Here is a 19,852-nt window from a genome sequence, read left to right as displayed (position 1 = left end):
GTCCAAATCTTTTTTTAACCTCCCCTGATATGCTAACTGCTGTTACCACATCCTCTGGCAATGAGTTCCAGAGTTTAACTATTCATTGAGTGAAAAAATATTTCCTCCTGTTTTAAAGCATTTCCATGTAGCTTCAATGAGTGTCCCCTAGTCTTTATACTTTTTGAAAGAGTACAAAATTGATTCACTTTTACCCATTCTACACCACTCAGGGTTTTGTAGACCTGAATCAGGAGATAGATTTGCATACACTGCTTTCTTGGTATGCAAATCTCTCTCATGCATATTCATTGTGGATATCCTGAAAACCCGAATGGCCAGGTGGTTCCCGAGGACTGGGTTAAAAAATCGCTGCTACAGAGGATTCAACCTGGTGCAAGGGGGATTCTGCATGACATCATGATGCTCCAGTGCCTCTGAGAGGATTGTGCACAATGGGGCTCTGCTTCACTTCATATTAGTTAAAGGATCAGGGCTTCCCTTCACTGCTTTCCCCACAAATCAGTCAATACTTCCACACAAGGCCACATGGCTAGCAGGAGTGTGGGCCAGAGGCTAGCACACGTGACAATTTTCCACATGCCACGCACAGAAGGGCTAATGTGCTGTGTTATGTAGTTAAAGTGGCCATTGCTTGGGGCCAGTGGATTTGATAAATGTGAAGAACACACAAAAAGTGATTTATCACAGTTTCATATTTCACATTTCACAATAGCTGTGTAGCCAAAGGGAGATGTAATGGAGAAAGGAACCACTGCAGCCTCCCTCTACTCACATCTCCAAACCCAGCCTTAGAACCCTCAGTCAGAGAGGCCAGGAACAGTGCACAACAGGGAGGTGAGGGGGAGAAGATGAATCTTTGCTCCCATCAGTGTAGGAAGCATTCCTTGTGCATTCCAAACATTCACAGCATCTCTTCATTTGGTCCTTGTATGTCTTTTCAGCTGCTTCTCGCACACAAAAGTAAATAATATATTCTTTAAGTGTATAAAAATATAAAGCCTAATTCTGTTTTTCTGCTGCAGATGGTAGATGTCTTCAGTGGAAGTGTCTGTTTCAGACAGGAGCACCTCAAACGTCAGGTTGACACCATGAGACATTTGCTGTGTTTGGACTAATTTCAAGCAGCCCATGTTTGCAACTGCCCAGAGGCACCCTCTGCTAATACCCAGCTGCTCTGCCTTGCTTTCTTTTGTCTGATTCAGCATAGACACAGGAGCCCTGTTTCAGGACTGCTTGCACCACATTCAGAAAAAAAGCAGAATTGTTGATCTGGTGCCCTCGGTCGCTTAGACCACTCTCAACAACCTGGAGAAGAGAAGAAGAAACATTTAACGTTGATGATACGAAAGATTTCCCTGTAAGTAAGAATAGCATTCAAGCGATCAGATCACAAGAGTGCCTAAAACTCTATGGGGTCCTTTTACTAAAGTGCGCTGAAAAATGGCCTGAGGTAGTGTAGGCACATGTTTTGAGTGCACTCAAATCCATTTTTCAGTGTGCCTGCAAAAATGCCTTTTTTAAATTTTTGCCGAAAATAGATGTGTGACAAAATAAAAATTGGTGCGCGTCCATTGCGGGTCTGAGACCTTACCGCCAGCCATTGACTTAGCGGTAAAATCTCATGCACTAACCGGGTGGTAATGACCTACATGCATGCGTAGCGGGTGTACGCCAGAAAAATAAAAATTATTTTTCGGACGCGCACCAAAAATGAAATTACTGCAAGACCCACGCAGTAGCTAGGAGGTAACTTCAAATTGGTGCGTGTTTGACACATGTAGATCCCTATGGGCCCAATATTCAGACCACAGGATTAAGCCCGGTTAACTCCTGCGGTTGGCGCTGAGCATGGATATTCAATGCTGGGCTGTTTCCAGTGACCGGCATTGAATATCCGTTTTATTTTTGGCTGCTTCAAACTTAACCAGCCAAGCTGATATTCAGCACTACCGGTTAAGGTTGAACCAGCCAAAGCTAGTCCTGGTATTCACGTGGCCAAATATGGCTGCCAAATTAAAAATCAGTAGATAGCAGTTATATCGCACGATATAACTGGCTAGCCGCTAGCTGGAAATTTTCATCGGGTCATGACCGGCCGTGTCCCGCTGAAAATTCGCAGATAACTGGTTATGAGGCATTTAACCGGCCAGGTGCCGATCCTGGCCTGTTAACTTCTTTTGACTATTGGAAGTACTTTTTGCATAGAATGTCCTCTGTTACACACAAGCGAGTCTTCATTTAAAGATCTTGCCTGGTAATAGCATTATGAATGCAATATTCTGATTTTCTGGGATTCAGCCATGGATAGTACCAGAAACTGAACCCAAGTGAAAGTGGAAGCAATATACTGAGTAAAACCTACAGATCATTCAGAGCATAGCCAAAAACTACCAGTAGTGTGAGGTGGGCAGGAACGAGGTGGCAGATTTCAGAACACCAGGCATATAGCTGGGGATGCCAGTTCCCCTTCTTCCTTTCTCTTTTGCGGACTCCCCTGCCTCTCCTGCTTAGCCAGTATAAAAAAGGACCCTCCCTTTCCCCTGCATTTCTTTTGCCTCCTTCAGCTGCCTATCTCTTCCTCCCTACCCCAGACATGACCCTTTCAATCCACCTTTGGAAATACAATTATTTCCCAGGTTGACTTCACTCGTTATTAAGAAACTTCAGCAAGTAGAACCACATTTTGCACATTCAGGTATAATCACATAAACAAACTCATAAAACACACTGGTAAGTATTTAGCTGGCAGCAGTCAGTATTTTATTTTAAACTCTGACCATCATGGGCTAAATTAGACCAAGATATTCAATGCTGAGTCATATCCAGGTATGACTGAACATGTGCTGGGTGGCATCACTTATGCAGGTCTGGGCCGATAGTCAGTCAGGACCTATATAAGACACTTTTGTGGTTCCTGGCTGAATATTGGCCAAGACCTGCATCAGGAAAGCTGTTAGGTTCCCCCCCATCCCATCCCAATCCCTCCTCCCATCTGATCTGTCATGGCATCTCTCCCCCAAAGAGCATTGCCCTCTTCCTCCTCCCCACACAAGAACCTATTCCCTCCCTCCCCCTGACCCCCCCCCCCCCCAAGAGCAATGCCCCTCATGGATCCCTTCTGCACAATAGCTTCCCCCTCCCACACACACAAGCATTGCCCCACTGAAAGAACTCCCCCTACTTCCTGTAGGCCCTCTAAGCCTTCCTTGAGTCCTTGACTCACTGGTGGTTTAGTGTAGGAAGGGCAGGAGTGAGCCTATGGTGGCTCCAGGTTCAAAAGGGCTGCCATAACCTCTAGCAGTAGCCTTGTGCTTCTAGCGGTAGTACCATGAGACTTCCACTAGAGAATGCAGCGGGCATTTTGAATCTGGAGTAGAGAGCTGCATGGGAATGGTGTTAGTGGGGATCCCCTCTAACTCTGTGGGAAACCCATGGGGATAGATGCAGGTCCTCCTGGGTTCCCTCAAAGTGTAGTGCCAGGCCAGCCTACCTATCCTTTCCTTGTGTTTCTAAACTAGCTTAGCAATTATTATAGCACTAAAAAAAATGAAAGGATATGGTTGATAGCATTGAAATCTCCATAAGGAAGTCTGAGAGAGGAAGTTATCATCATGGGCTACTGTTAAATTGGGTTATTTTACTACAAGTTGGGTTATTTTAGTACAGGGGATGGGCAGAGATGGAGATTACTTGTGGGGACAGGCGGGGATGGAGAAGATTCCAGTGGGTACAGGTGGAGACGAGTGAAATTTTTGTCCCCATGCAACTCTCTAATCTGGAGCTCCATGGATAGGAGTGAGTGGGGATCACTCCTACCTTTCCTACACTGAACTATCAGGGACTTTTAAGGTGGGCCCAAGGGGGCCAATGGGGGAAGGAGGGGGTCCTTCAAGAATGGGACAATATTCATGGAGGGGAGTGAAGCTCTTGTGGAGATAGTCGTCTGTGAGGGAGCTGCTCTCGGGGGGTGTAGTAGCGTGGGCGAGGGCAGACCCAGAGTCTTCACAATCACAGCCAGACAGAGGCTTTAAAGATGAAAACAAAACAATTTATACATTTTGCAGGGAAAGGGGTAACTTGTTTCTTTCTAAACACTCTGTTTCAATCAAGCTACCTAATATTTAATACTTATTCACTACAAGAAAAGAGTCCTCAGAAACCCACAGAAGACATTCTGGGGTTAACCACCAGCAAATATCTTATGCTGGTATCACGTTTCTATCATCGGACTCAAAACAACTCCTTGAGTCTTTAAATTTTTAAACATTAATTGTGCCACAAAATTCAAAATTGTCGTGATAATTAATAATGAACACCAAAAGCAATAATGCTTATTCACAAAAGGACAGCAACATATTAATGTTTGAGGAAACAGCACTTAGCTTCAGTTCAATGCATTTCACCAGTCTCACGGCTTCATCAGCAACGTGCTGCCTTACAATTCCAATATCACCAATTTTTCATATCACCATTGTTTTCAACTGTCTTTTCAGCTTCATTATTGCCTTTGATGTTCATTATTAATCATGATGTCAATTTTGAATTTTGTGGCACAATTAAGAATGTTTAAAAATTATTAGAAAAAATACATAAACAATTTAGGGGCCCTTTTACTAAGCCGCGTAGGCGTCTATGCACGCCAAATGTGCGTCAATTTTGAGCTACTGCCTGGCCCTTGCAGTAATTTCATTTTTGACCATTATTGCCCGGTTACTGCGTGAGACCTTACCGCTAGGTCAATGGCTGGTGGTAAGGTCTCAGACCCAAAATGGACGCACGGCCATTTTCATTTTGCCGCATATCGATTTTCAAAAAAGTATTTTAAAAAGGCATTTTTTACAGGTGCGCTGAAAATGATTCTGCGTGCACCCAAAACACACGTCTACACTACCGCAGGCCATTTTTCAGCGCACCTTAGTAAAAGGGCCCCTTAATGACTTAAGGAAGTTTTTTTTTTTTGAGTCCGATGATAGAAACTTGATTCCAGCATAAGATACTTGCTGGTGGTTAACCCCAGAATGTGTTCTGAGGGTTTCTGAGGACTTTTTTCTTCTTGTAGCGAGTAAGTCTTAAATATTAGGTAGCTTGATTGAAACCGGAGTGTTTAGAATTGTTAGTATAGATTTACCACATTTTCACTCCAGTACAAGCTGCATTGTGTGAGTATTGTTTGAGTAATCTGTTTCCTTCACAGCTGGGGAGAAATAAAACACAAAACTAATTCTTTAGTCTCAAGAGTTATCTCCCGTAGCCTGCTCCTGCAGGACCATGGCATGCACAAGACTGTCTCTCTAAAGGTAGCACAAACAGCTTGTCTTTGGAGTGGGGGAAATACTTTGCTCCTAATTTAGTGAAGACATTCCCAGGGTGGGTCTGAAACACTATGTGTGGTTTTGCAGGTTCAAAACATGTTTTTTTTTTAAAGTCAAAGAGTGTCCACACAGAAGATGATGTAGGTGTGCCAGGTGAGCAAGTGGGTGCAGGCCTGGATTTAATATTTTGGTGCCCACAGACAGGACTGGAGGGTGATGCAAGGATCCTTCCCAGGAGCTTGGAGAGCCAAGGAGGACACCCAGAGCCTGGAAAGCAGGGGTGGGGGTATTGGCCAGAATGCTATAGTGGAGCCTCTCTGAAGGAGCACCAGTGGAAGGCCCTAAAGTGAGTGGGAAAAGGTTCCTCTTTGTAGCAGGTAGTTGACACTTCAACATTTGAACATTGTGTGTGTGTGTGTGTGTGTGTGTGTGTGTGTGTGTGTGTATCTCTCTCTCTCTCTCTCTCTCTCTCTCTCTCTCTCTATATATATATATATATATATATATATAGGAGTGTACAGATGTGTATATTGGCATATGTGGGCGTGTGTGCAAGAGTGTGTGGGTGAGGGAGTGTGCAGCTATTTGTGTGGGTGCAGGCAGGTATGTGCAGGTGCATACGTACAGTGGGGGAAATAAGTATTTGATCCCTTGCTGATTTTGTAAGTTTGCCCACTGACAAAGACATGAGCAGCCCATAATTGAAGGGTAGGTTATTGGTAACAGTGAGAGATAGCACATCACAAATTAAATCCGGAAAATCACATTGTGGAAAGTATATGAATTTATTTGCATTCTGCAGAGGGAAATAAGTATTTAATCCCTCTGGCAAACAAGACCTAATACTTGGTGGCAAAACCCTTGTTGGCAAGCACAGCGGTCAGACGTCTTCTGTAGTTGATGATGAGGTTTGCACACATGTCAGGAGGAATTTTGGTCCACTCCTCTTTGCAGATCATCTCTAAATCATTAAGAGTTCTGGGCTGTCGCTTGGCAACTCGCAGCTTCAGCTCCCTCCATAAGTTTTCAATGGGATTAAGGTCTGGTGACTGGCTAGGCCACTCCATGACCCTAATGTGCTTCTTCCTGAGCCACTCCTTTGTTGCCTTGGCTGTATGTTTTAGGTCATTGTCGTGCTGGAAGACCCAGCCACGACCCATTTTTAAGGCCCTGGCGGAGGGAAGGAGGTTGTCACTCAGAATTGTACGGTACATGGCCCCATCCATTCTCCCATTGATGCGGTGAAGTAGTCCTGTGCCCTTAGCAGAGAAACACCCCCAAAACATAACATTTCCACCTCCATGCTTGACAGTGGGGACGGTGTTCTTTGGGTCATAGGCAGCATTTCTCTTCCTCCAAACACGGCGAGTTGAGTTCATGCCAAAGAGCTCAATTTTTGTCTCATCTGACCACAGCACCTTCTCCCAATCACTCTCGGCATCATCCAGGTGTTCACTGGCAAACTTCAGACGGGCCGTCACATGTGCCTTCCGGAGCAGGGGGACCTTGCGGGCACTGCAGGATTGCAATCCGTTATGTCGTAATGTGTTACCAATGGTTTTCGTGGTGACAGTGGTCCCAGCTGCCTTGAGATCATTGACAAGTTCCCCCCTTGTAGTTGTAGGCTGATTTCTAACCTTCCTCATGATCAAGGATACCCCACGAGGTGAGATTTTGCGTGGAGCCCCAGATCTTTGTCGATTGACAGTCATTTTGTACTTCTTCCATTTTCTTACTATGGCACCAACAGTTGTCTCCTTCTCGCCCAGCGTCTTACTGATGGTTTTGTAGCCCATTCCAGCCTTGTGCAGGTGTATGATCTTGTCCCTGACATCCTTAGACAGCTCCTTGCTCTTGGCCATTTTGTAGAGGTTAGAGTCTGACTGATTCACTGAGTCTGTGGACAGGTGTCTTTCATACAGGTGACCATTGCCGACAGCTGTCTGTCATGCAGGTAACGAGTTGATTTGGAGCATCTACCTGGTCTGTAGGGGCCAGATCTCTTACTGGTTGGTGGGGGATCAAATACTTATTTCCCTCTGCAGAATGCAAATAAATTCATATACTTTCCACAATGTGATTTTCCGGATTTAATTTGTGATGTGCTATCTCTCACTGTTACCAATAACCTACCCTTCAATTATGGGCTGCTCATGTCTTTGTCAGTGGGCAAACTTACAAAATCAGCAAGGGATCAAATACTTATTTCCCCCACTGTAACTGTGTGTGCTGCAGGTGTGGGTGAAGGTGCGCAGGTGTGTATGGATAGGTGCAGCTGCGTGAGTGTGTGTAGGGGGAGTTTGTGTAGGCATGTGCAGCTAAGAATGTGGGTGGGTGGGTGTGGGGGTGCATGCATGTATATGCAACTGTACATGTGGATATGTGTGTGTAGGTTTGTGCATGTATGTGCAAGTGTGTGTGCAGGTGTATGTGAGTTCACGTGTGGATATATACAGGTATATGCAGTGTGTGTGTGTGTGTGTATGAGGGGGTTGTGCACATCTTTAATTCATCAATACTCAAAGTGAAAGTGAGTAGATAAAATGTTCCAGCAGACTTGCCAGTTATGCAGCAGCATGAAGATTGACCCCTAAGAGAACAATGTTCAGATTAAAGAGATGAGACGGAGTGAAGGGTGGTGCCACCGAGCAATGCAAAAGGATTTTATTTTGAATCACTATGCATGATTTACTGTGCAACTAGTTTTGTACCCAGGGCACTGCCCAGCCCTGAATTTTCAAATATTCACTTGTAGACCTGCAAGTAAACATGGGATTTTAAAAACTGCCCCTTAACTTGTTATGTTGTGTAACGAGACAGAGAAGATGACTCAAAAAGTAAACGACACTCCAGATGAACAAGACTCGACACAGCTGTGTTTCGGCCTATAAGGCCTGCATCAGGAGTCTCTTGTGTTCAATAATTACATCCACTTGTAGTATTTGTTGTTTAATATACCGAAAAATTTTTTTACTATGTTTTTTTGCCTCTACTGCTATCTTTTTTTCGTAATCCCTCTTGGCCTTCTTTATCTGCACCTTGCATTTGCTTTGACACTCCTTATGCTGCTTCTTGTTATTTTCAGACGGTTCCTTCTTCCATTTTCTGAAGGCGTTTCTTTTAGCCCTAATAGCTTCCTTCACCTCACTTTTTAACCACGCTGGCTGTCTTTTGATGCTTTCCTTTTCCTTGTGTGACTCGTAGAAATGACTGCTTATGGTATGCTAGAATTGCTGTATAGGTCCTGAGTGTTTTATAATCTCGGTATGCCTAGTACTGGATTTTGGAGGGGGGTGTTAAGAATGACCGGCCCCGGGTGTCAACTACCCTAGGTACGCCACTGACTTTGGCATACCAGAACACACCTGAAGTATGTCTAAAATAGTATGTCTAAATAGAAGCTTGATATGCTTTGTGCGCAGGGAATAAAACAAGGCTATAATAAGCAGTAAAACTTTGAGGTTGAACTTGTAGTCTAAAAGTATTAACTTGTTAGACATATGGAATGTTAAGATCCACTACTTAAACTTCTTGTTAGTGTTCTGTCCTCTGACAGCCTTGCACTAGTTTAAAATGTGACCCTAAAATGTGTTCAATGCCTTTACTGTCATTCTAAGGATCTTCATTGCTTCAGTTCCCACTGCAAAGATACGTGAGCAGTGCATTGTGTGTAATGTAGTTCACAGGCAATGCAGCCACACTTGCCTGTCTGTATAAGAACTGTTACCATCAGGGCCGTGCCAACACGGTAAGCGAGGTAAGCATGGCAGGAGGGCGCCATCCTCTGGGGGGGCGCCCCACCGCACCATGCTTACCTCGCCCTCTTCTCCCCAGGTCCTTTTCCTTTTTTTTCTGTTTAAATTTACCTCTGTCCGGCGGCGTAGTGCCAGTGAGAAGGAGGCAGCGCTCCCCCGCCCCGACGTGTCTACTAGTCTTCCCTTCGCTGTGTTCCGCCTTCTTCTGACATCAGAAATGACATCAGAAGAAGGCGGGACACTTAGCGAAGGGAAGAAGACTAGTAGACACGTCGGGGCGGGGGAGCACCGCCTCCTTCTCACTGACTACGCTGCCGCCGGACAGAGGTAAATTTAAACAAAAAAAAAAAGGAAAAGGATCTGGGGAGAAGAGGGCAGGCAGTGTAGCGATCGTTTTCGGGGGGGAGCGGTGCGGTGCCAACGGGGGGGGGGGGGCGGCGGCGGCGGCACGGTGCCAATGGGGGGGGCGCCGGAGGCGTCAACTGCAGAGGGGCGCCGGAGACCCTAGGCATGGCCCTGGTTACCATTGGTTTGTGCTGCTGCCCAGAGCTCCTCTCTTTCTCAGCCGAGCTTAGCTCCTTTGTCTACCTGCTATCATTTCCTGCTCATTCTTACTATCTCTGTCCTGAGAGGTCAGCCAGGCACGACCTTTCCCTCCAATCGAGGGATGTCCCCTAGGACCACCCTTGCCACCTGGTGGCAGGCTCTGTCCCCATTGGTCTTTACCTCCTCCTCTCTGGGCCTGTGTGAGCCTTCTTGACCTCCCTGTCTCTCTCTCCATGAGGCATTCTCCATCTTGCTTCAGACAGCACTTGTCCTGCTTCACTCCTTGGAACGAACTTGGTTTTTTACCTTGAATATATCTTCCTAATGAGATATTGCACTCTCCAGTCACCCAGCTCTGAGCTACTTCTACCTGTTCAACTATTTTCTCACCTCTGCAATAAAGCTGCCTCTCCTCAGATTTCTACCTCCAACCAGGGTTACAGCTCTCAGAATTACGGAGTCTCTGTGCCCTGGGGCAACACTTCTGAACATCTGACTGTGAGTAAATTATCTGTATTTACTCAATAACAGAAACTTCAGAAAATAAAGAGACTTCAGGTGTGTTCTGGTATGCCAAAGTCAGTGGCGTACCTAGGGTAGTTGACACCCGGGGCCGGTCATTCTTAACACCCCCCTCCAAAATCCAGGACACTCAGGACCTATACAGCAATTCTAGCATACCATAAGCAGTAATTTCTACGAGTCACACAAGGAAAAGGAAAGCATCAAAAGACAGCCAGCATGGTTAAAAAGTGAGGTGAAGGAAGCTATTAGGGCTAAAAGAAACGCCTTCAGAAAATGGAAGAAGGAACCGTCTGAAAATAACAAGAAGCAGCATAAGGAGTGTCAAAGCAAATGCAAGGTGCAGATAAAGAAGGCCAAGAGGGATTACGAAAAAAAGATAGCAGTAGAGGCAAAAAAACATAGTAAAAAATTTTTTCGGTATATTAAAAGCAGGAAGCCGGCAAAAGAATCGGTTGGGCCGCTGGATGACCGAGGGGTAAAAGGAGCGGTCAAGGAAGATAAAGACGTAGCAGAGAGATTAAATGAATTCTTTGCTTCGGTCTTCACCGAGGAAGATTTAGGTGGGATACCGAAGTTGGAAATGGTATTTCAAGCGGACGAGTCGGAGAAACTTACCAAATTCACGGTAAACCTGGAGGACGTAATGGGGCAGTTTGGCAAACTGAAGAGTAGCAAATCACCTGGACTGGATGGTATTCATCCTAGAGTACTGTTAGAACTGGAAAATGAACTTGCGGAGCTACTGTTAGTGATATGCAATTTAGCCTTAAAATCAAGCGTGGATTGGAGGGTGGCCAATGTAACGCCGATTTTTAAAAAAGGTTCCAGGGGAGATCCAGGAAATTATAGACCGGTGAGTCTGACGTCGGTGCCAGGGAAGATGGTAGAGGCTATTATTAAAAACAAAATTACAGAGCACATCCGAGGACATGGATTACTCAGACCAAGTCAGTACGGCTTTAGTGTGGGGAAATCTTGCCTGACCAATTTACTTCAATTCTTTGAAGGAGTAAACAAACATGTGGACAAAGGGGAGCCGGTTGATATTGTGTATCTGAATTTTCAAAAGGCGTTTGACAAGGTGCCTCATGAAAGGCTACAGAGGAAATTGGAGGGTCATGGGATAGGAGGTAATATCCTATTGTGGATTAAAAACTGGCTGAAGGATAGGAAACAGAGAGTGGGGTTAAATGGGCAGTATTCACAATGGAGGAGGGTAGTTAGTGGGGTTCCTCAGGGGTCAGTGCTAGGACCGCTGCTCTTTAATATATTTATAAATGATTTAGAGATGGGAGTAACTAGCGAGGTAATTAAATTGGCTGATGACACAAAGTTATTCAAAGTCGTTAATTTGCGACAGGATTGTGAAAAATTACAGAAGGATCTTATGAGACTGGGAGACTGGGCGGCTAAATGGCAGATGACGTTTAATGTGAGCAAGTGTAAGATGATGCATGTGGGAAAAAAGAACCCGAATTATAGCTACGTTATGCAAGGTTCCACGTTACGAGTTATGGACCAAGAAAGGGATCTGGGTGTCGTCGTTGATAATACACTGAAACCTTCTGCTCAGTGTGCTGCTGCGGCTAGGAATGCGAATAGAATGTTGGGTATTATTAGGAAAGGTATTAGGAAAGGAGTGGAGGAGTGGCCTAGTGGTTAGGGTGGTGGACTCTGGTCCTGGGGAACTGAGGAACCGAGTTCGATTCCCACTTCAGGCACAGGCAGCTCCTTGTGACTCTGGGCAAGTCACTTAACCCTCCATTGCCCAATGTAAACCGCATTGAGCCTGCCATGAGTGGGAAAGCGTGGGGTACAAATGTAACAAAAAAACAAACAGATGTGAGGATGTTATAATGCCATTGTATCACTCCATGGTGCAACCACACCTTGAGTATTGTGCCCAATTAAGGTCGCCGCATCTCAAGAAAGATATAGTGGAATTGGAAAAGGTGCAGCGAAGGGCGACGAAAATGATAGCGGAGATGGGATGACTTCCCTATGAAGAAAGACTAAGGAGGCTAGGGCTTTTCAGCTTGGAAAAGAGACGGCTGAGGGGAGACATGATAGAGGTATATAAAATAATGAGTGGAGTGGAACAGGTGGATGTGAAGCGTCTGTTCACGCTTTCCAAAAATACTAGGACTAGGGGGCATGCGATGAAACTACAGTGTAGTACATTTAAAACAAATAGGAGAAAATGTTTCTTCACCCAATGCGTAATTAAACTCTGCAATTCATTGCCGGAGAACGTGGTGAAGGCGGTTAGCTTGGCAGAGTTTAAAAAGGGTTAGAACGGTTTCCTAAAGGACAAGTCCATAGACCGCTACTAAATGGACTTGGAAAAATCCACAATTTTGGGAATAACATGAATAGAATGTTTGTACGTTTGGGAAGCTGCCAGGTGCCCTTGACCTGGATTGGCCGCTGTCGGGGACAGGATGCTGGGCTTGATGGGCCTTTGGTCTTTTCCCAGTATGGCATTACTTATGTACTTATGCACTACATTGAGCACTAGAACACATCAATTCACCTATTGTAAAATGAAACCAGACAGAATAGTACAGATCGTCGATCCTGAACAGTCAATGCCAACTGAAAGCCATGTCTTTTTCATAAACATAGATACACCCTAATCCACTATAGAACAAGTAATCATAAACTTTTTATTTAGACAAAAATTAAACTGAAACCCCAAGATGCTAGATTCTGCATACAATGCAACACCACAGAAACAGAAAATGTAAATTTGAAAAAACTAAAAAATACCAATCACCACTTTACAAATTAATAAATAGAAATAAAACAAATATAGAAAATAAAATAATACCATTTTATTGGACTAATACATTCAGCTTTCAGAGGCCAAAACCTCCTTCCTCAGGTCAATACAGTATAGTGCTGTAGTCAAAATGTATTAAAATTAGTCCAATAAAAAGATTACCTTATTTTGCGTAACCCTTAGAAATGCTAAGTAGTAGTAGTAGTAGTAGTACATGTTCTATTTATAAACATTTATTAACACATTATCCTAAAGCAAAACAATAAAAATATATATTTTATTTACATTTTGTTGTCTCTGGTTTCTGCTTTCCTCATCTTCTTTTCACTGTCTTCCTTCCATCCAGCATCTGTCTTCGCTCTCTCTCTCTCTCTCTCTCTCTCTCTCTCTCTCTCTCTGCCTTCTGCCCTCTCTCTCCCTTCCATCCTCCTGCCCTCTATCTCTGCCCCTTCCATCCACCATCTGCCCTCTATCTCTGCCCCTTCCATCCACCATCTGCCCATCTGCCCTCTTTCTCTCCCTCTTCCATCCACCATCTGCCCTCTATCTCTGCCCCTTCCATCCACCATCTGCCCGTCTGCCCTCTCTCTCTCCCCCTTCCATCCACTGTCTGCCCTTTCTATCCCTTCCATCCACTGTCTGCCCTTTCTCTCTGCCTCTTCAATTTACCATTTGTCCTCCCTCTCCCATCCATCCAGGGTCTGCCCTCCCTCTCGTTCCCCCTTCCATCCAGGATCTGTCCCCTCTCTCTCTCTGCCCCCTCTTTTCGGCCCCAAGTTCCAGCTCCATTATCCTACCTGCCCCTAGTTCCAGCCCCAGCCCACATCTCCCACATGCCCCCCTTTTCCAGCCCCACTATTTCATCAGTCCCCAGTTTCAGCGCCAGCCCTTTTCTCCCACCAGTGCCGAGCTTCAGCCCCAGCCACTTCTCCCTGTCCCCTTTTCAGCCCCAGACCCATTCTCCCACCTGCCCCAGGCATGGCCCCATTCTCCCTCCTGCCCCCTTCTCAGACCCCAGTTCCAGGCCCCTTCTCCCATCTGAGCCCCTCCTCCCCAACCCAGTCCCCTTCTCTCATCTGATCCCTCCCCTTCTCCCATCTGAGCCCCCCTCCCCTCCCCATTCCCCACCTGCCTACCAGCTCCATGGACAGACGACCCTCTTCTCCTGCCACCCGGCACCTGACCCAGCCTTTTAAAAAAATCTGTGAAACGGCAGTGCAGCGCCTCGCGTCTGTCTGCTCTGCGTGTAAAGGAAGCAAATCACCTCGTCGGCCGGCCTTCCCTCACTGTGTCCCACCCTCTGATGTAACTTCCTATTTCCGCGAGGGCGGGACACAGTGAGGGAAGGCCGGCCGACGAGGCGATTTGCTTCCTTTACACGCAGAGCAGACAGAAGTGAGGCGCTGCGCTGCCATTTCACAGATTTTTTTAAAAGGCTGGGTCAGGTGCCGGGTGGCAGGAGAAGAGGGTCGTCTGTCCATGGAGCTGGTAGGCAGGTGGGGACTGGGGCGCCGGCGGAGCACCCCCCCCCCCCCCACCTGCTGACACCCAGGGCAGACCGCAGCCACCGCTCTGCCCTTGGTACGCTACTGGCCAAGGTTATACTTCAAGATATCGAGACTTTACAGTTAACAAGTCTTAAGAGGCTTGACAGTTAGTGCTACTTTGCAGTATCAGGAAGTGGAAGGACAGTGTAAGGGTGCAATTTTCAGCCATTTAACTGCAGGCTTTGTTCCAAGATTTCAAAATGAAAGTAGACATATACTTTCACTTTCAAACTAACTGCTCGGAAGAAGAATCCATTCACGTTTGTGCATGATTTTTGTGCTACATGCAAATCCAATGGAACCAACTTTCCAGAAGGTATGCATATAGGTGGATCTTAAAAAAACACTAGGTTATCCTACCCAAAGCAACATAAGCATGGAAGCTGCTGAAAATTGCACAGTAACAGCGATCTCCTCACCTTATCTACAGGAGGCTCCAGCTGAATTTGATTATTTATATTCACGTGCAGAATCTGAGCCGAAATAGCTTTCTCCAGGTCATAACCAATCCAGAGATTGTTCATAATCGCCTGCAAAAGGAGAAAAGTTACTTTTCTGTACTGTCTGCATCATGGTGGGTAAGAAAACAGGGCGGTGTGTGCCAGCGGTATAGCTAGACATGCCATTTTGAGTAAGCCTGAGCTCAAGGTGGGTAGGCACACAATCCTGCCCCACTACTCTCTACCCTTGCCTCTACCCTGCCCCCCCAGCAACCCTTAATAAATAATACCTGAGCCAGGGCCACTGAGAGGGGGGGGGGCATTTTGCAGGTGGCACCGATGGGAGGCCACCTCCCTCCCTCCAACGTAAGGTAGGGGGTGGGGAGATTGTCTGTGGCCCACTGGGCCACCAGGACCCTGTAACCCTCGGATCTCCAGCCCCCCCTGAACCTGTGTCGGGGGGGGGGGGGCAAGGGGGCCAGAGGTTCACTGGACATCCAACCCCCTGTCACTGGGGGGGGGGGGTCATCGGTCACCCACTGGGCCACCACAGACATCTGAGGGTTGGGGAGGGGTTAGGGAGGCTGGAGACCCACCGGATCTTCAGCCTCTCCTGAATCTGCATCGACAGGGTTTGAGGGAACTGAGGTCTGCTGGACCTCTAGCCCCCATTTCGCCTGGCTCAGGGCGGGGGCAGTTGGGGTCTGGTGGTCCCATGGACCTCCAGTCCCTGTGTTTTACAGGTCTGGGCTTTTAACAGCCCAGACCTGTCAAACAAGTGCGGGAGGATTGTGCCTGAGAGCATGCTCAGGCACAATCCTCCCGCACTACTACCCCATGATCAGAGAGAATTGTGTGCTTAAATTTGCATGCAATTATCTCTGATCTTAGGTCCAGTAATGCCCCACACTGTTCCAGCGCTATTTTTAGAGCGCTGTTTGGAACAGCGCAGGGCTTTTGATCATCTGCCTCAGGGGCGTAGCTAGGTGGGGCCACATGGGCATGGGCCCCCACAGATTAAGCCCTGGTCCCCTCTACTTTTGACCCCCCCCAGCCACCGACCCCCCCCCCCCCCCCGCGCTGCTAGGTACCTTTGCTCAGGGCTACATACAGGACGTGCATGCAGGACGTCAGGAGTTAAAAACAGATCATCAGCAAAGGCGCTGGAGTCGACCGGTGCTGAAGAAGACTTCGGCTGGTGGGGGTTGGGGAACCCCGCCAACAAAGGTACCTGGCAGTGGCGGCGATGGGAGGGGGTCGGTGGTGGCGGCAGGGGAGGGGTCGGCGGACTAAACTGTGCTCCCCCACCTTGGGCTCTAGACCCCCCTCTCACCGAGGTCTGGCTACGCCCCTGATCTGCCTGTATTTGTATATTAGTTAAAGAGCTTCAGAAAGCTACTGCACGAAGTTACACCTGCTCCGAATCAGACATATATATGCAAGTACTAGGAATCCCTTATTTGTGTATGAGATACATACATAACTACATACCTCATCCCAGCTCTGCCCATGCTCCATTCCAGGGAGTTTCTAATATATATCAGATAAGGTAGGGACTATCTGGTCAATGGTTAGTGTGGTGAGCTGCTGTCTGGATAGTCGGTGGCACCAAATACATTTATAGATTGCCGACTGCTGCCAGAATTACAGGTAGGTAGCGCCATTTAGTCACCTTTGTGGTGAGCTGCTGTTTGGATAGTCAGTGGTGCTAAATATAAATAAAGACTTCCGACTGCTGCCAGCATTACAAATAGGTGGTGCTATTGGGTCAAGAGCCAGCCATTGTGGTGAGCTGTTGCCTGGATAGTCGGTGGCACTGAACACATTTATAGACTGCTGACTGCCGCAGAATTACAAATAGGTGGCGCTATTGGGTTGAGTCAGCTAGTGTACTGGATAATCAGTAATAAACAGAAATAAAACAAAACAAAAAAAGATAAGATAAGATGATGCCTTCTTTATTGGATTAACTTAATACATTGTGTGACTGGGTGTCCAACTCTCCACATGCTGCATTTGCACACCTAAAAGGAGGCGCCTACTGACAGAACTGCCACCAATGTGTCACTGTGCTGCTGGTAATGTCATAAATATGAAACTGCCTGTTGCCTTTGTGCTGCTACTCTGTGACTTACTGTTGAACCTTGTGGTATTTCACATTTACTTGCTACTCCATGAAAATGGCTTCTAACACTGATCCTTTGCTCTATCTCCTGCATCACTGAGCTCCAGGTTGCTGTCTGATGTTATATTATGGGGGTATGTTTTTTTTTTTAGAGAATAGCAGCATTTTACACGCTCAAATAGATACTTTTATGCGTGTCTATGTTAGGGTACTTTTATGAGTAAGTGCTCAGAAAACATAGAGCCTGATATTCAAAGGATTTATACTCCTAACTTTGAAATTATGCTCTTAAAATTGTCCTCTTTGAAAATTTATTAGGGCTGAATGCCTAAATTTATATTCAAAATTTCACTAAGACTAAGGGGTCCTTTTACTAAGCTGTGGTAAAAGGGAGCCTGTTATAGCGTCAGCATGTGTTTTTGATGCACGGTGAGGCCCCCCTTTTACCACAGCGGGTAAAAGGCTGTCTTTTTTTTTTTCAACAAGAAATGGCTGTGCAGTAGGTGAAACGCTTACAGAGTGGCCATTTCGTGGGGGGGGGGGGGGAGCACTTCCCCATTGAGGTGACGGTAAGGGCTCCCATGCTAACCCAGCGGTAACCAGGAAGATATTACCACCGGGTAAGCACCGGCGCTACAAAAATAGAAATTATTTTGTAGAGCTGGAAATGGTGTGAGTGGGAGGTGGGAACTACCGCCGGGCTCCTGCAGTAGCCCGGCGGTAGTTCTAGATTGTTGCATGGCAAACTCATTGCCGTGCACCAACCATTTAGTAAAAGGGCCTGTAAATTTTAAAGGCCCTCTTTGCGCCCTAGGAATAACCTTCTCCAGGGACAAAGGGTCTGTGCTTCCAGTATGTGTTCGCCCGCCTGCCTAAATCCTTTTGCTATTGCATCCCATTGATACCTCTGTTGTGTAGATAGCACGAGGCTTAAGTCTAGGATAAAGTCCATGATCATGGTCTTCTATTTGTCAGGAACTATACAGGATCTAAATAGATCTTTGTCCATTCAAGTTCCCATACATATAGTATTAGAAATCTACAAAACTTTGTGTAAATACCATGTGTGATTTGTATGTAACTTAGTTTTAAGTTAGAATGACAGGTAAAGAATTATTGGAAATAAAGACAGAGATAGATTTCAGAAAGAAGACTTTAATCTTACCAAGTTGTTCAATTAGGTACAGACATCAGACAGTCTCTGGTTTCAGTCGCACAGGGCCCTGCCGTCTGAGCAAGCGTTGGGGAGAACTCCAACTTTCTCTCAAAATCTTATCTCTTTTATAGCCACAAATCCCAATAGAAGTCTATTGTGAGGTACCTTTTTTTTTCTAATATTTCTCAATTTCTGAGATCATACTTTCGTATCCGGCCACATGCGCATCTGTACCATCTGTCTTTCCGTTCTAGCTATTTCAAGAGATTACCCCATATCCGTTAAAGTCAACATGTTTTTGGAACATTCTGTTTTGTTCGTTTACCAAAATATCTTTATCAGTTTCATATCTTTCTTTTGTAATAAATTTCATAACATCTCATGATCTGTGTGCCATCTTATGGAAAATAAGTCCCATTTTATGAACCTCATTTTATTCCTTTTACTCATTATTCTTTCATTATAGGTGCTATATTCAATTAAAAAGTTGTACCTGGTTGTGTTAAGACTCATTGTTCAGACCTGCATTTTGCAGATTCTCAAATATGACATCATTAGCTTGTTACTTGGCCTAGTCAATACTCTTTCAGTTGCTTTAGGCTGTGTAGCTTAGCCTACCACTATTCCAGTGGTAGGTCTGAAGCTAGGCCACATATTAACAGGCCCCTATATTATTAAATTTAGGAGCATAAAATGTAGATGGTAACAGAGGAGGATTTAGGGTGGGAAATATAGGTGTAGATGTTCCTGAGGTTTGCAAATGTGTAGAGCAGAGGCCAGAGCCGGCCCAACCATTAGGCAAAACTAGGCAGATGCCTAGGGAAGCAACTTTTTGGAAGGCAAACAGCAGCTGTATTCAAAGCAAAACAATAGACCCAGAAAGCCACGCAAATTCAAAGAACCATCAGCACATATTTTACCTTAAACTGTTACATAGTAAAATACATACATAGTAGATGACAGCAGAAAAAGACCTGCACGGTCCATCTAGTCTGCCCAACAAGATAAACTCATATGTGCTACTTCTTGTGTATACCTTACCTTGATTTGTATCTGCCATTTTCAGGACACAGACTGTAGAAGTCTTGCCCAGAACTAGCCCCACCACCCAAACACCAGCCCCGCCTCCCAATCTCGGCTAAGCTTCTGAGGATCCATTCCTTCTGCACAGGATTCCTTTATGTTTATCCCACGCATGCTTGAATTCCGCTACCGTTTTCATCTCCACCACCTCCCGTGGGAGGGCATTCCAAGTATCTACCACTCTCTCCGTGAAAAAAATACTTCCTGACATTTTCTTGACTCTGCCCCCCTTCACTCTCATATCATGTCCTCTCGTTCTACCGCCCTCCCATCTCCGGAAAAGGTTCGTTTGCGGATTAATACCTTTCAAATATTTGAACGTCTGTATCATATCACCTCTGTTTCTCCTTTCCTCCAGGGTATACATGTTCAGGTCCGCAAGTCTCTCCTCATACGTCTTGTAATGCAAAACCCATACCATTCCCGTAGCTTTTCTTTGCACCGCTTCCATTTTTTTTTACATCCTTAGCAAGGTACGGCCTCCAGAACTGAACACAATACTCCAGGTGGGGCCTCACCAACGACTTATACAGGGGCATCAACACCTCTTTTCTTCTGCTGGTCACACCTCTCTCTAT

General features: G+C 45.9%; 1 protein-coding gene across 1 annotated transcript in view; it reads right to left on the bottom strand.

The window, feature by feature from the left end:
* Positions 1-277: 277 nt before the first annotated feature.
* GGT5 (gamma-glutamyltransferase 5) overlaps positions 278-19,852 on the bottom strand; it is a 107,565-nt gene continuing 87,990 nt past the window's right edge. Inside the window, exons 11-12 of the mRNA XM_030218115.1 lie at positions 14,890-15,000; positions 278-1,308 (exon numbers count right to left, since the gene is read on the bottom strand). Coding sequence (XP_030073975.1) covers positions 1,162-1,308; positions 14,890-15,000 — 258 coding nt within the window. The 3' untranslated portion in view covers positions 278-1,161. The remainder of the gene's footprint in view (positions 1,309-14,889; positions 15,001-19,852) is intronic.

The sequence above is a fragment of the Microcaecilia unicolor genome, chromosome 11 (assembly GCF_901765095.1).
Source record: "Microcaecilia unicolor chromosome 11, aMicUni1.1, whole genome shotgun sequence".
In the NCBI taxonomy this organism is placed as follows: Eukaryota; Metazoa; Chordata; class Amphibia; order Gymnophiona; family Siphonopidae; genus Microcaecilia; species Microcaecilia unicolor.
The sequence above is the reverse complement of the archived record's forward strand: the minus strand, read 5'-3'. Positions and strand labels throughout refer to the sequence as shown.